Below are 15,267 nucleotides of genomic sequence, written 5' to 3'. Positions count from 1 at the left end.
TCAGCTGCTTGATCTCACGAGGATCGCCGCTCACATTCGTATCACAGCCCTCTCTGTTGCTTCCGTCTTGTTCGATCATGGAGATGCTCCTTCGTTGCTACGGAAATGTATCGATTATGCAGATCGGGACCGTAAAATCCGCCAGTGGCTGCTCCGCTTGAATGCACTCTATGTTCCCAACCTGCATCTTCCTTGGCACTACAACCTCGTAGGGTCTCGACCATCCTGTTCAAGCTTCAAGCTGGATAGTAAGTCCTGCGTACAAGGAAGCGGTCTGTAACGTCCGGCTCGGCAATAAGACCGCCGTCGATCTTCAGTACCAAACATCTACGGGCCACTTCTTCTTCTTTCTCGGCCTGCTCCTATGGAGCACGTCTGGTCGACAAGGCCTGGTATTCAAATCGTTTCCAGGAGACTCGCTCGCTAGCTGCACTCCTCCACCCCGGGGCTGCATCCAATCTCCCTCAGGTCTGACTCCACTTGGTCCAGCCGACAAGCTCGCTGCGCTCCTCTACGCCTCGTGCCGAACGGGTCGCTGACAAGCACCTTCCTGGTAGGGTATGAGTCGAGCATCCTCATTACGTGCCCTAACCAGCGTATCCTTCCGGCTTTGGCGAACGTCAGGATGTCTGCATCGTCAAACAGCTCAGCTAGCTCGTGGTTCATCCTCCTTCTCCACACGCACCGCTCGCACACACCGACAAAGATAGTAGCACTCGCCGCTCGAAAATTGGTGTCCTCCGCCAACATAGTCCAGGACTCGTGCCCGTAAAGGACTACCGGCCGTATGTGTGTGCGATGTATGGCGCATTTTGTTATGTTAAACTACAGACAGGAGAGTCCGTCCCCTTGCCTCAGTCCCCGATGAGATTCGAACGATTGCAACATCATGTTCAACACTCTCACCCTGCACTGCACACCGTCCATAGTAGTCCTCAACAGCCGTACAAGTTTCGCAGGGAAACCGTACTGTCGCATGATGTTCCATAACTCGGTCCGATCTATGGTATTGTAGGCTGTCTTGAAGTCGATGAACAGGTGGTGCGTGAGGATCTGGTGCTCCCGGCCCTTCTGGAGTGTTGCATCCTGATTAGAGCGTAGCCTAACCGTGCGCTCTATGCCGTCTGGGAACTGACAGCATCCGATGTGTAGCGGATATGGCTGTCTCGCTCTAGCAACGATCGGGGATGCGCTTCAGGAGCGTAGAAGTTCGTGAGTAAGGATCGTGCGGATCCTGGGGGGACTCTCTGCTCATCACGGTTCCGGGACAGACGTGGCTCGCGCGCGGCCTCGTATTTTACGTTTGTTTTAATGTTCGTTTTAATTGTGTTTTAAGTGAAATAAAAGAAATAAGTACCAGTGCACAAACACAAAAGTGGCGACGAGAATTAGTGGAAACGATCGACGTCAAGCAGAGAAACGCCGCAGAATGTCCAGCCCAGAAGAGACGCCTATCACCGAGGAGCAGCGTCGTCTCTCGCAAAATGGAATCCTTAATGCCGGGTTCATCAACCTCCAGCCAGCGCAGCACGTGTCATCGGATCCAACGCCGCTGCAACAAACGCTGCAACTTTTGCAACAGCAACTGGTTCAACAGCAGCAGCAAATGGCACAGCAACAGCAGTTATTATCACAGCTCGTGCAACAGCAACAACAGCAACTGCAGCCACACATCCCGGACCAGCAACCTGTGTCAAAGCCGAGCAACCCGGAGCTGATATTGGAAGCCCTAGCGGGGAATATTAGTGAGTTCCGGTACGATCCAGAGGCGGGAATAACTTTTGCATCATGGTACACACGGTATGTAGACCTGTTCAGAGAAGATGCTTCCCGCTTGGATGACGCCGCCAAGGTTCGACTCCTAGGACGCAAACTTGGGACCGCCGAACACGCCCGTTTTAGCAACTTCATATTGCCGCGTGCACCCAGAGATTTCACCTTTAACGAAATGGTGGACAAGTTAAGCGTTCTTTTCGGCAAAATGGAGTCGGTGTTAAGCAAGCGCTTCAAGTGTTTTAATATAACGAAAATGCGCACCGAGGACCTGCTAGCATTTACCTGTCGAGTGAACAAAGCGTGCGTCGATGCGGAATTTTCTTCAATGACGGAGGAAGATTTTAAATGCCTCATCCTTGTGTGTGGGTTGAAGGACGAAAGCGTACAGGACATAAGGATGAAATTGTTAGCCGCCATCGAAGACAGGAAGAACGCCACCTTGGAGCAGCTAGCAGCGGATTGCCAGCGATTAATGCGCGTGAAAGCGGATAGTGCAATGATCGCTACGGATGCCAGTGAGAGAGTGCACGCGGTGCAAGCTAAAGGCAGCCGTCACTTTTACCGGAACAACACCGACCGTCACCCCAAATCAGGCCCGCGAAGCGAAACTTCTAAACCCCGTACCCCGTGTTGGCTTTGTGGTGCCCTTCATTGGACCCGCGAATGCACTTACAGAGCCAACAAGTGCCGTGATTGTGGACGTACGGGTCATCGAGAAGGGTTTTGCAGCTCTGCCCACCGACGCAAAGCACGGCCGCGGTTCGATCATCGTCGTGCCGTATCATCTCGAGTAGTACGAGTCAACGTGTGCAGCGTGCAGCAGAACCGCAAGTACGTCAACTTACTGATCGGAGAAAAACCAGCTCGACTACAACTCGACACCGGATCGGACATTTCGGTCATCAGCTATCGTCTATGGAAGCAACTGGGTAAGCCTCACCTTAACCCTCCGAAGGTAAGAGCAAAAGCAGCTTCTGGAGATGTATTCGGCCTTGAAGGTGAGTTCGAAGCCAACGTGGAAATAAACAACATGATCAAGCGAGCAACAATCCGTGTGTCAAAAGCCGATCTGTCGTTGCTCGGGGCTGACCTTATTCATCTTTTCGGTTTGGCTACGATCCCAATGGATAATTTTTGTAATCACATCAGAACAGCGGAACCACGATCATGGGAGGAAAAATTTCCGACAGTTTTTCACGGAACAGGCCTGTGCACCAAAGCGCAAATTCATCTACAGCTGCGACAGGATAGCCAACCAGTATTTCGTCCGAAACGTCCGGTCGCATACGCGATGGAAGATGCCGTAAACAAGGAGCTAGATCGGCTTGAAAATCTGGGGATCATCACACCTTGTGACTTTTCGGATTGGGCTGCACCAGTCGTTGTGGTTCGGAAAGCAAACGGTAAACTACGATTATGCGGAGACTATTCGACTGGATTGAATGCAGCGCTACACCCTCATGAGTATCCGCTTCCGTTACCACAGGACATTTTTTTCAAAGCTAGCCCGATGCATTATCTTTACACAAATTGATCTATCCGACGCATTTTTGCAGGTGGAAATAGAAGAGAAGAGCCGACCCCTGCTTACCATCAACACGCACCGAGGCCTGTATCATTATAACAGGCTCCCTCCAGGCATCAAAGTGGCGCCTGGTGCTTTCCAACAAATAATGGACAAAATGCTTGCCGGTGTAAATGGAGTGTCCGCATATATGGATGATGTAATCGTCGGAGGAAGAACGCAGGAAGAGCACGATTCCGCCCTTGAAGAAACCCTGAAGCGCATAATGGATTACGGGTTTACCATTCGAAAAGAAAAGTGCGCATTCAACAAGCCGGAAATCCGTTACCTTGGGCACATCATCGACAGCCGAGGCCTGCGACCCGACCCAGCCAAGATCGACGCCATAAAACAGCTACCTCCTCCGAAAGACGTCACAGGTGTTCGGTCATTCATCGGTGCGATAAATTTTTATGCCAAATTTATCCCAAACATGCGCAACTTACGCTATCCTTTGGATAGGTTGCTACTAGACGGAAGCTCGTTTCAGTGGACATCAGACTGCCAGAAGGTGTTCGACCAATTCAAAGCGCTTTTATCATCGGAACTCTTGCTAACTCACTACGACCCGAAGCGTGACATAGTTGTTTCCGCCGATGCATCTTCGGTTGGATTAGGGGCAACTCTATCTCACAAGTACCCAGACGGATCCTTAAAAGTGGTACAGCATGCATCCAGAGCGCTCAGCAAAGCGGAAGCTGGTTATAGCCAAATCGATCGAGAGGGACTGGCTATAATTTTCGCTGTAACCAAATTTCATCGCATGATATTCGGTCGTCATTTCACGCTTCAGACCGACCACCGACCACTAGTACGCATATTTGGCAGCAAAAAAGGGATTCCAACGTACACGGCAAACAGGCTCCAAAGGTTTGCACTTACGCTTCAGCTGTACGACATGGACATCGAGTACATTCCAACAGGCTCATTTGGAAACGCTGATGTATTATCCCGGCTAATTCAACACCACACGAAACCTGAAACCGAATACGTGATCGCAAGCGTGGAATTAGAGGAGGACTTAAGGTCAGTTGCCGTTAACGCGCTCAGTTCATTTCCCCTATGTTTCAGGGACGTGCAGGTAGCTACACAGGCTGACCCTTTGCTCCGGAAAGTGCACAAGTACGTGCAAGACGGATGGCCACATGACGATTCTTTCGGAGCAGAATTGGCACGGTACCACAATCGGAAGGAATCCCTCTCAACCGTTGAGGGTTGTGTACTTTTTGGGGAGAGAGTGGTCATCCCGGAGAAGCTGCGTTCCCGTTGTTTAGTTCAGTTGCACAAAGGACATCCGGGGATGCAGAGAATGAAAGCCATCGCGCGAAGTTTTCTGTATTGGCCGATGATCGACGACGATATTATGAGCTACGTGGCCTCGTGCGGATCTTGTTCGGCTGCCGCAAAAGCACCCCCTCGAGCGACACCAGCGGCATGGCCAACACCAACGGGCACCTGGCGTAGAGTACACGTGGACTACGCTGGGCCATGGGAAGGTTTTTACTTTTTAGTCGTTGTTGACGCCTTCTCCAAGTGGCCTGAGATCTACAAAACATCGAGCACAACAACATCCGCCACTATTTCCATGCTACGGAACATTTTCGCTCGCTTCGGTATGCCGGAAACGCTGGTTAGTGACAACGGGCCCCAATTTACAAGCAGCCTGTTTGAGGAGTTTTGCAACAGCAACGGGATCGACCACGTCACTACGGCGCCATTCCACCCACAATCGAATGGTCAGGCGGAGCGTTTTGTCGATACGCTCAAACGAGCGCTGCGGAAGATCCAGAGCGACGAGACATCCCTGGACGAAGCGCTGGAACTTTTCCTCATGGCATACAGATCGACACCAAACGCGCAGTTGAGCCAACAGAAAACTCCTGCTGAGGAAATGTTCGGCCGCCCCATCAGAACAGCACTGGAGCTGTTGCGGCCCCCATCGTCACACTCATTATCTGCTCCCTCCTCTATTTCAGTGCGGAGATTTCAACCAGGCGAGCTCGTTTCTACAAAATCGTTCCACCGAAACTCTTGGAAGTGGATACCTGGAAAGATCGTGCGAAGCTGTGGAAGAGTTATGTATGATGTCATTGCGGACAGCGGACGTTTACTTCGGCGCCACATAAACCAAATAAGGCGACGTGTCGCTGGCAGTGCAACCCAGAAGCATCAGATTCCGCTCGACGTGCTGCTAGCGGAATGGCCTTCGTTTTCCCGACATGAACCGACCCAGCCGGCATCGGAGACAAGCAGGTGCGAATCGTCCGCGCCACCACCGTCATCGTTCGCATTAACATCACTAGCACCGAGCGCCCCGACGGATGTCCCTGTGACGACATCCCAATCGTTTCATCCTCCCGAGCTTTCCAACCGTTACAAAGGTAGGACCTCTCAGCGGCTGTTAGATTTGCCACGCAGGTCTTCTCGAGTTAGAAGACTTCCGCGTCGGCTTGGAGCCTATCAGCTCAATTAGCCGGGGGAGATGTTGCATCCTGATTAGAGCGTAGCCTAACCGTGCGCTCTATGCCGTCTGGGAACTGACAGCATCCGATGTGTAGCGGATATGGCTGTCTCGCTCTAGCAACGATCGGGGATGCGCTTCAGGAGCGTAGAAGTTCGTGAGTAAGGATCGTGCGGATCCTGGGGGGACTCTCTGCTCATCACGGTTCCGGGACAGACGTGGCTCGCGCGCGGCCTCGTATTTTACGTTTGTTTTAATGTTCGTTTTAATTGTGTTTTAAGTGAAATAAAAGAAATAAGTACCAGTGCACAAACACAAAATGGAGGATCTGCCGTAGAGTGAAGGTTTGGTCGGTCGTGGATTTCTCTCCAACAAATCCAGCTTGGTAGCTTCTGGCGAAATCTGTAGCAAGGGGCGCAGAAGTCTGCAGAAGACTATGCTGACTGGATCTTGTAGTCAGCATTCAGGACTATGCTGGCTAGGAAGTTAGCACAGTCCAGTCTGTCGCCCCTGTTGTACACTGGGTGAATGACACCCAGCTTCCACTGGTCCGGTAGTTCTTCCTGGTCCCGTAACCTGACAATCAGCCGATGCATGACCGCGGCAAACCTCCACCGCCCCATCTAGAAACGGTTCTGCCACCAGCCCATCGCTGCCAGCCGAATTGTGACTTCATCCAAGGATGGCGGGGGCACTTCGTCATTGTCATGCTGGCTGTTGTAGTGCTCTCTTCTGCTTTCTGGGCCTGGTCCATTCTCTCCTGCATCTGCTTCGTTCAGGTGTCCGTTAAAGTAGCACTTCCACCTGTTGATCACTTCTCGCTCGTCCGACAGGACTTGGCGAACATGGGAGTAAATCCGCTTCGTGCCGCATCCATGAGCTTGCGAGATTCCCCCGACTGAGATAACTGCTCCATCAGCTGCACATCCGACTCCTCTAAGCTGCGCTTCTTGTTCTGAAAGAGCCGGGTCTGCTGCCTTCTCAGTCGTTTACAGTTCTCCACGTTCTGCCGAGTCTCGCGTCGGAGCATTTTGGAACGCACTATGTTTTTCTCGGATAGTACTTGCCTGTACTCATCATCAAAATAAGTGGTCATTAAGGGAAGTCGCCTCGGTAGTGGTGTCCTCCGGCAAAGCTTCCCCAAGCGCGATCGCGAAGTCCCTCGCCACATCAGCTTGCCTCAGCCGATCCGTATTGAGCTTTGGGGTAGGCTGATAGCGCTGCGAATTGGCTACGCAGAGTTTTTGGCGTAGCTTTACCATAACCAGGAAATGGTCTGAGTCGACGTTTGCTCCTCTGTAGATCCGAATGTCGATAATATCCGAGAAGTGCCTTCCATCGTTGAGAATATGGTCAATCTGGGAATATGTCTGCTGTGGCGATCTCCAGGTACAGCTGAACCGATGTGCATGCTGGAAGAAGGTGCTGGGAATGGTCATGTTTTGGGCAGCGGTCGTACTCCCCCACCAACTGCGTACTGCCAACTCCTTCCCGTAGAAGATCTCCTTCCCGTCATCGGGGCTTCCAAGGTGCGGACTGTGCACATTAATGATGCTGAAGTTGAAGAACCTGCAACGGATCCTCAACCTGAACGTGCGCTCGTTGATCGGCTGCCGTCCTCCGTTCACTCGCTTTCGCATCTCATTCGTGATCAGGAACGCCGTACCAAACTCATGCTTTTCACCACCGCTCTGGCAGATCATGCAACCACTGGGATAGGGGCGCTCCGTAATTCCTTTCCAGCGCACCTCTTGAAGTGCTACTATTCCGATGCCGCGAGCCCTCACCTCTTCCGTGAGAATGCGGGTGCTTCCAGGTACTGTGAGGGTTCTGCAGTTCCAGGTCCCGAGTTTACAATCGTGGTTTTTGTTTCGTAGCATGGGTCTATACCGTTGAGTCCGATTAGAAATTTCATGGTTTACTTCAATCGTTGCGTTTATATTGAGGGTGGCTTGCAAGGCACCTCCCCAAACCCCCGGAGAGCCTACGCTTCTTAGCTGTTAAAAGTCTCGTAGGAAGCCAGGACAGGAGGGACGGCCAACCGCCCTTAACATGGAGAACAGACGCTAGCTATTCCCCTCCACTCATTTTAGCCATATCATCCACCTCCCCAAAGGGTTGGGTTTCCCCCTGTACCCAAGCTCAGATATTTAGAGAGACATGTTACCGTTCTGTACACCGGGGACGTATTGAGTCGAAGTGGAGTATGGAGAGCCTATGTTAACCTTCAAGAGGCGTCGGATCCATATCTTACTAGTGCAGTATTGCTACCACACTAGCTTACAGAATGGGCCACTACGCGCATTGAATTCCTCCGCGTGGCCATATGTCCGGTCTAGATTACGATCCTTTTGTTAACTCCTAGTTCCTTCATCTCTGCTCGAAGTATATAGTAACACAGCCCGCTGCTCGATCGCGGTTGAGTGCCCGAGACAAGCGAACAGTAGTCGCCCGAATTCCACTTGAGTGTGGAAGAATGAACGAGTTTATACCTTGCGCTTAAGGCAAGGCATCCTCTACCTTCTTCTGCTCTGTATTGCAGTCTAGGTAGACCAGTAACTAAGATGGCTAATTCAGTGTGGATTAGCTTTAAATCGATCGATCACTTTAAAGCACAGAACAGCTTCCTTTAACATTTTTAGTTTAAATAATCTTTTGTTCTCTCCAGGTGTCGTGAGCGAAAGACGCCTTTTTCCAATCTCCGTTTACGTTTTTGCGTTTGTGACACTGATCGTCGATTTTGGGTTTAGGCATAAAGCCAACCGGGTATACAAATAATTAATCTAGCGGCATAATTTTTATTAGCTAGTCAAGGATTCTTTCGCGAAAATTTGTGCATCAAGGGCTCTTTCGACGTCATTCGACACAGTGTTGAAATTAGTCAGGTGTCCTCGCTTGCTATCCAGCAGTACCACCGAGAGAGTCACGGACTCGTGATTGTCGTTCGACGATCATCTGTGTCTATGGCCGAGGACACTGCAATGGGGGGATGGCTTGTGCTGGTCGTTGATGGGTTCCGACTCCGACCGGAAGACATTTTAGGAGACCGAAACAACACGTGTCTTAGACAGCCAAACGATGTAGACTTCGAGTTAAGTTTTATGCTGTTTGAACTGACTCTTGAGCTTAACGGTGGAATCAATGCATCAACGGTGGATACGTCGTTTTATCTTAACAATACTGAATGGCTGAACCCACTGTTGGCTTCTATTTGTGTTGAACGGTAGAATAATCGGCTATCGGAGAAAAGTTTAGCCTTTAAAGAATTACTATTATCAAGCATTTACTTTATGTGGCAACAATTTTTGCGCTTCAAGAACTGGTCAAACTTGTAGGAAACTGATGGAATTCCAGAGGTATTCTTGCAACATTCACACGAAAAAAAAACTGTATCAAATACGATTCAATGGTCTAATCCAGTGAAGCTCATAATCATCATTAAAATCATTATTAATCAACAATGATCATTTTATGTCCAACACCCGAGCGATAGGGTTCCCGATTGTTCTGAGAATCAATTTCCACCTTGCCATCATCATCTTCGGAGCATCAGGACAACAAAAAAAAAGCGCTGTATAGCCCTGTGAATCATGGCCGTTTTTCTTACGACCTCATAAAATCCTCGGACACATCTCTTAATTACCGATGTCAATTGCTGTTTATGTCCACTCACATCGCACCATCAAACCGATTGGTTCCGGTCAATTTACTTTGTGGCTTTTATTTATATATTTTTCACCAGCTGCACTGAAAGAAAAGGGGCGATTCTCGGGCAAAATTCTTTAAAACAATTTCTAAAAAAACGTATGCACTCCTCTGCCCTTAAGCAATCCCTTAAGCCACCGTTTGTTTTCCCGTTTTCCAGTGAAGAAAAAGCACCACCTCTCCACGTGATATGGCTGCATGTGCAGGAAAGCATTGTACTGGGGACAAACAAAGAATTGCATTACTATTTCCTTAAATTACATCCTATTCTTGTAGAGCGAGTGTTGAGGAGATGGTGCGTTATTTGAGACTGCACCATGCAGCGCCACATGTGCGCTGATTTTTTCCCTCATGAATGCTTTCCATACTGATTTGAGTTCGATTCACGACGGCAAAACTCGGTCCGATTCCGAGACGACATATAAGAAACTGTACTTTAGCAATGCGCTGAGAGCACTTTCATGTTCTTCGCAGCAACAGGTGGGCAAGCAGCATTCGGGCGCAAATGGGCGGGCTGTACGGGGATGGTGTGATTCGAACGGAATATTTTTCTCTCTGTTCTCTCCTCCGCAGGGCATCGAAACATTAAACATGCATTTCCCGGCAACATCGAAAAGCCGTTACTTGACCAATGACCCTTTGGCAGGCCTTTGGTACGGACAATTTGGGCGAGCCTTTCCCAAATCGTTTCGGCATAGGCTTTGGGACACCGTTTGACATTGACTTACTTTCGGCCGTTGTTACGATTGGCATTGGCACACATCAGCATGCATGCAGGCCGGCAGGCTGTGAACGCTGGAGCTGCAGTTGTATTCTGTTGCTGTTGGTACATGAAAGAAAGCTTATTTAGCTTAGCAACAAAGTGAAACCCCTTGTTTGCACGTGCCAATCATTAGAACTGCGCCGGACAAAAGAGAGAACCCGCGATAAGGTACCATCAATTTCTGCGTAATAATTAACATCCGAAGCATCAGCCGAGATTTGCTGAACCTGCTTCATCCTGCTTTATACATAATTTAAACAATCGTCAGCTTCTTTGCATCTTCCCGACTGGTGAGCCCTTTGATCCCGACAAAGAATGGCCACAAGCATTTTCCTTCCTAGACAAAAGGTGGACCAGGTAGTGGACAAATTTGGCCAAGACAAGGTGGTCATCTTATTATTTCAGAGGAATGGCGGACAAAGGCGCTGCCAAGATTTAGGCGGCGTGTTTGGCTTTTACACAGACCAACTAGCGGTTTACTCGTCTGTGGGCGTTCAGAGCGAGCTTGCGGCCTTTGGTAGAACATTATTTTAAACATTGCTTATCAAACCTCTCTACTTGCACTGTAATGCACTTAACACTACGGAAAATTAAACGAAAATGCAACGGGTAATTTTGGATGGCAAATTTTCCAACAGTCAACTCCCACTTGTTGCTCCGCCGAAAGCACGGCCGTACGCACACACACACACACACACTTGGCCACGCTCAGCATCATGCTGCATTAGTGTCTTCCCATCGTCAGCCGTGCCAGTGTGTGCGTGTGGCGTTTGAAATGGTGGTCGGTAACGGTTAAGGATGATGGGCGGCCGGTGGGCCGTCGTGCCTGCTATGAGTGGCTGTCGACGGTTCGGCTCAGTCTATAAAAGCACTTGAAAGCTCCGTGTAGCAGGTTAGATTACTTCACACGACGGACGAGCACGGAACGGATTCCTGTCCTGCCTTCAGGATTCTACTGATCGGTTCAATACAGTACAGCTCTAGTGGTGGTGGTAATACAGTTCAAAAAAACGTTAAAAAAGCTAGGTGCAGTGGTTTAGCTCCCTTCAGACCGACGGCTCCACACAAGCGGTGGGTCACAAATTTTCCGATCGCCACTAGCAGATAGGCTTCGCAAGGGACGCGGGTTCATTGTAAAGTATGATGGATTCGAACGTGAATAATTAATCCTTCCCGGGTGGACCGTGTCGGGCAGCAAGTTACCGTGAGGCGTGTGAGTGGCTTTCAGTGTTTGGCGTGACTGTGACACAATTTACTGCACTACTCGACGTAACCGTTTTGAGCACGACCGTTGCACGTGCCGCTGAAGCCTCCAGCCTGGGCCGGGAAGGTGTTGTTCTGAAAGTTTGGCAACGCAATGCGAAGAATGCTCGCACAGATCACGATCTGCCTGGTGCTGATCGAAACGCCGAACGTTTGGTGTAAACTGTCCAGCTACAAAGCAATCGTACCGCCGGCCAAGATGAAGTCGGACGAGATAGCCAAATTTGCACAAGTGAATTACGACGATTATCCGGTAAGAAACAACCAGGGTTCATGTTCAACGTTCGATGCGATTTCCGTGAAGCGTGCTCAAGTGTGTGGTACTCTCGGTATAGATTATCGATTTGTTTTTTAATATCAATTTTATAACAATCTCGTATTTACATTTCTTTTTCCGCCCCTAGTGAAAAATGCAAGCGATAAGAGCACAAGATTTATGATAAATCTCAAGCACAATCCGCGCTACGCCTCTTGTAGCCCCCCAGTGGCATGTGATAGGTGCGTGGCGTTAGCTTGCGCTGGAACGACTCCATTATTGTAAGGGGTAGTTCAGTTGGTAGTTGGCTTCTTACAACATTTTATAGTTGTTTTACCTATAAACAAAATCAACCCCATAATTGCCTTACAAACGTTGCAAAACTAATGTCCAACAATTAACCAAATGCTGGTTAATGATCTGTAACGTTGGGTGCTATATGTTCTTATTTGCTTTTAAGCAATTCTTCCGACGATCCCTCACATGTGCCGAACTTTTTAGAGCTGAAAAGCTTTTTTTTCGTCGATGAACTTCATTCTCCTGTGCGAAACAGACAGCTTTCGGGCGAAGAACTATCACGGTGATAGGTACGGAAACGGAGCGGCGGGGTAATTAGATTTCTAAACATATCCGCAGCACGATGTGGCTCGAAATTTGGCACCTGGCCGGCGAGCAACTGATGTTGGTGATATGCAAGCGTATTGGAAATTTGAAGTATATTTTTAGTATGTAAAATAATGAAGCTGATTGCCTTCAAGATGGTGGGAAGAACCAGGGAGTAGAAGTGATATTTTCAACGTTATCAGTTCATCAGTACAGTTCATACATTTGTTTATTAAAATTAAGCTAAAATGTTTTATTTGCGAGTAAGTGGCACAAAATACTATTAAACAGGGGCGGGGTGTTCACGACCATGCGAAGTACCAAGCAGCTGAAGAAGTATTTTAGACGTTTTGAGCTTCTACTGGCAAATTAAACTTGCTTAAGTTCTTCGTCATAATACAAATATTTTTTCTTAAAGTAAAAAAAAAAAGGTTTATGTATGCCATAATGTGAAATAAAACGTTCATCAGAAGTCTTCTAAATTGTACAATCGGGACCTCGATCGTAAAGGAATGTCTGAATTTTGCTTGACTTTTTCGATTATTATCGTGCTGAGATAAACGCAGGACTATGATAGCCTTTTCGGCTTCGGTATGCTCAAATGATGGATGGCCGAGGCGATAACGGCGTCGGTCTTCACACGGCAAGTCCGGGGCTCAAATCCCATCCAAACCGCCCCACTGTACGCAGGGCTGATTACTTTGCTACGGGTAAAATCAAGTCACAGAAAACCAGAAATAGTAGAAGATGCTCAAACACTATTCCTGAATTTAAATGAGTGAACGAATAGAATATTAACCGACCTTCGGTTTTGTACAAAAGTTTGGTGTTCGCATGTAGAACTAGGACCCACGAAGGATCGGTCCAAATGAGAGTTGGCGCCGGCTCGGTCATATTATAATCCGGTGTCACCGTGACTGAGAGTCCCTGAGTCCTAGGCAACTAAAGCTATGCGTCTCAAACACACTTGTAACATCGTTTACCTCCGAGGCACCCGTGACTGGTATACACTGATTGTAAGATTCGTTCTATCTGGCAATAGTGAAATGCGTTTTTTTATCACATACGCGACCATAAATAATTACGTTCGAATGTAAATCGTAGTAAAATTGCACACGTTTGCTGCATCGATTTAAACTACAAGTCTGAGCTGTACGCTCTAACCATTACCCCCCGCCAGCTATTACGTTACACAATATTCCAATCAAACTGTGGCTTAAACTATCGTTTTCCAGATGGTAGTGCCGAAGCGGGCGGCCATGCTACTGGACCGGCTGATGGTGGCCCTGCACCATGCGCTCGAGAAGGGCGACGGTGAGGATGGCAGTGGGCGACCAATCAACAAGGTGTACCGGGATGGACGTTACACCGGCAAGCCCACGGTTTCGCTGGCACCGGTGAAAATACCTCAACCGCCGCCGCCGCCGAGCAAAACGGAGCAACTGATGAAAAGCTATTATGCCGGTAAATTGAGCATTCTTGGCCCGCGGTTCGATCGCCGACCCGGGTCAAGTTAACGCGTTTTTCAATCATGTCCCTTAATCCGCGCTGGACGGAAGTTGACTGACGATCTGTACGCTCCACTTTTCTCCACCCCATAGAAGCGGATGCGGATGCGGAGGCTGAGGACCGGGTGGCTAACTCCATCCCGGACGAGATCGATGACATCGAGGCGCGGAAGGAGCTGCTGGACGAAATGGTAAACTAGAGTACTGATACTGAACTGTGCGTGTGTGAGTGTTTTTTGTTTTTGTAGAATGTGGGCAAAACGGATAGAAATGTCCACGGATTGCTGTTTCGCAGCAGTGCTAGCTGTGCTTAACGCACTGCAACACTGGTGACATTGAAAGTTCTGCTCTTGTTCTTTCCCTCCACTCGATTTTCCACCCAGATGGACATCCAAACGCGGGGCACCGAGGACAAAACCAAGAAGGGCAGATACTGGAAATGCTACTTCAATGCAGTCAGCTGTTTTTAAACGGTCCAGCAAGAGAGTGGCTCACACAGGCAGGGATGAGATGGTGCGTGAGTCCGAGCCTAGTCCGCTGCCAATTAAATGCAAACCATCGAAGGCAGTTTACCCCCATTAGAGGAAGTCAATCGCGGCAATCGACGATCACGACAACGCGGCAAGCAATGAACATTTAAAATTTAACAATTCTAACAACAAACTCGATCTGTAAGATGTGGGCAAAAAGGGGGTGGTCGGTGGCCTGAGTTGAACGGTGGTGGATTATGCCGAAACCGTTTGTTGGTTCGCTATCCATCCGCATTCCTAGTTGGACATACAAGTGACACCCTCAATCGATGGGGACATTGTTGGACGGATATGCAAATGTATTATTATTAAAGCACTGGTATTGGTCATATTACAAACAAATCAATAAATTAAAATTAATTAACTAAGTACAATGATTTGGTGTTTTCCATTACCTTACTTACCATTCTACCAGCAGCGACCAGGCAAGTACTTCAACCACAGCAAGGTAAGTGCCCGTGAGAGATACTTAACAAATAAGCCACCCTCACTCCAGCAAACTCCTTGGTGTGTGTACTATGGACAGACTTGGCTACAAAATAGCAGGAACCGGTTGTCCCATGAAGCCTTTCAGAAGCATACTGCGCTTAATCAGCCGAGGAGGAATCTCGTCGTGAAAAATAGTTAAAACGGGTTAATCTGTATGCATACATATCGAACCTATATGCAGAACGTCTACATGTTCTTTGAAGGACAATGAAGGTGCAACTAAAATGATCCGATTAAACTGGACCAGAGCACCAGGCTTCTGTGGTCTTATCATGAGGCACCGGAGGCCGTGATGCATCAAAACCTTATAGCCGCTGAGCCCTAGGCCCGTGTAAATCGATCTGTCGAT

The 15,267-nt window shown here is 48.8% G+C and overlaps 3 protein-coding genes across 5 annotated transcripts; 2 read left to right on the top strand and 1 right to left on the bottom strand.

Annotated features, from left to right (window-relative positions):
• Window positions 1-2,595: 2,595 nt before the first annotated feature.
• Window positions 2,596-6,114, top strand: LOC118511085 (uncharacterized protein K02A2.6-like). 2 transcript variants are annotated; one of them, XM_036053768.1, is made up of 2 exons: window positions 2,596-2,774; window positions 2,926-6,114. In XM_036053768.1, the coding sequence occupies exon 2, from the start codon at window positions 3,219-3,221 to the stop codon at window positions 5,811-5,813; it is 2,595 nt and encodes an 864-aa protein (XP_035909661.1). In that variant the 5' UTR covers window positions 2,596-2,774; window positions 2,926-3,218; the 3' UTR covers window positions 5,814-6,114. The 2 variants fall into 2 exon arrangements, with proteins under 2 accessions (XP_035909661.1, XP_035909662.1); XM_036053769.1 differs by having other exon boundaries at window positions 2,596-3,179; window positions 3,333-6,114.
• A 498-nt stretch (window positions 6,115-6,612) lies between these two features.
• Window positions 6,613-7,681, bottom strand: LOC118509238. Its single transcript, XM_036049546.1, has 2 exons — window positions 6,981-7,681; window positions 6,613-6,868 (listed from the first exon to the last, which is right to left on the bottom strand). The coding sequence occupies exons 1-2, from the start codon at window positions 7,679-7,681 to the stop codon at window positions 6,613-6,615; spliced, it is 957 nt and encodes a 318-aa protein (XP_035905439.1).
• Window positions 7,682-10,991: 3,310 nt separating this feature from the next.
• On the top strand, window positions 10,992-14,813 carry LOC118511124. Of its 2 annotated transcripts, none has more exons than XM_036053856.1 (4): window positions 10,992-11,785; window positions 13,627-13,855; window positions 13,993-14,124; window positions 14,283-14,813. In XM_036053856.1, the coding sequence occupies exons 1-3, from the start codon at window positions 11,627-11,629 to the stop codon at window positions 14,097-14,099; spliced, it is 495 nt and encodes a 164-aa protein (XP_035909749.1). In that variant the 5' UTR covers window positions 10,992-11,626; the 3' UTR covers window positions 14,100-14,124; window positions 14,283-14,813. The 2 variants fall into 2 exon arrangements, with proteins under 2 accessions (XP_035909749.1, XP_035909748.1); XM_036053855.1 differs by having other exon boundaries at window positions 10,998-11,785; window positions 13,993-14,090; window positions 14,283-14,811.
• Window positions 14,814-15,267: the final 454 nt, after the last annotated feature.

Source organism: Anopheles stephensi, chromosome 3 (genome assembly GCF_013141755.1).
Source record: "Anopheles stephensi strain Indian chromosome 3, UCI_ANSTEP_V1.0, whole genome shotgun sequence".
NCBI classification, from domain to species: Eukaryota; Metazoa; Arthropoda; class Insecta; order Diptera; family Culicidae; genus Anopheles; species Anopheles stephensi.
This window is presented reverse-complemented; position numbering and strand designations above follow the sequence as displayed.

What these genes read in the sequence shown, in the direction of transcription:
- LOC118511085 (XM_036053768.1), top strand. Translation starts at nt 3,219, where the DNA reads ATGCAGCGCTACACCCTCATGAGTATCCGCTTCCGTTACCACAGGACA.
- LOC118509238 (XM_036049546.1), bottom strand. Translation starts at nt 7,681, where the DNA reads ATGCTACGAAACAAAAACCACGATTGTAAACTCGGGACCTGGAACTGC. An exon ending in CTCAATACGGATCGGCTGAG is followed by an intron (nt 6,869 to 6,980) that starts GCAAGCTGATGT and finishes TGATGAGTACAG; the next exon opens with GCAAGTACTATCCGAGAAAA.
- LOC118511124 (XM_036053855.1), top strand. Translation starts at nt 11,627, where the DNA reads ATGCGAAGAATGCTCGCACAGATCACGATCTGCCTGGTGCTGATCGAA. An exon ending in TGAATTACGACGATTATCCG is followed by an intron (nt 11,786 to 13,626) that starts GTAAGAAACAAC and finishes ATCGTTTTCCAG; the next exon opens with ATGGTAGTGCCGAAGCGGGC. An exon ending in GATGAAAAGCTATTATGCCG is followed by an intron (nt 13,856 to 13,992) that starts GTAAATTGAGCA and finishes TCCACCCCATAG; the next exon opens with AAGCGGATGCGGATGCGGAG.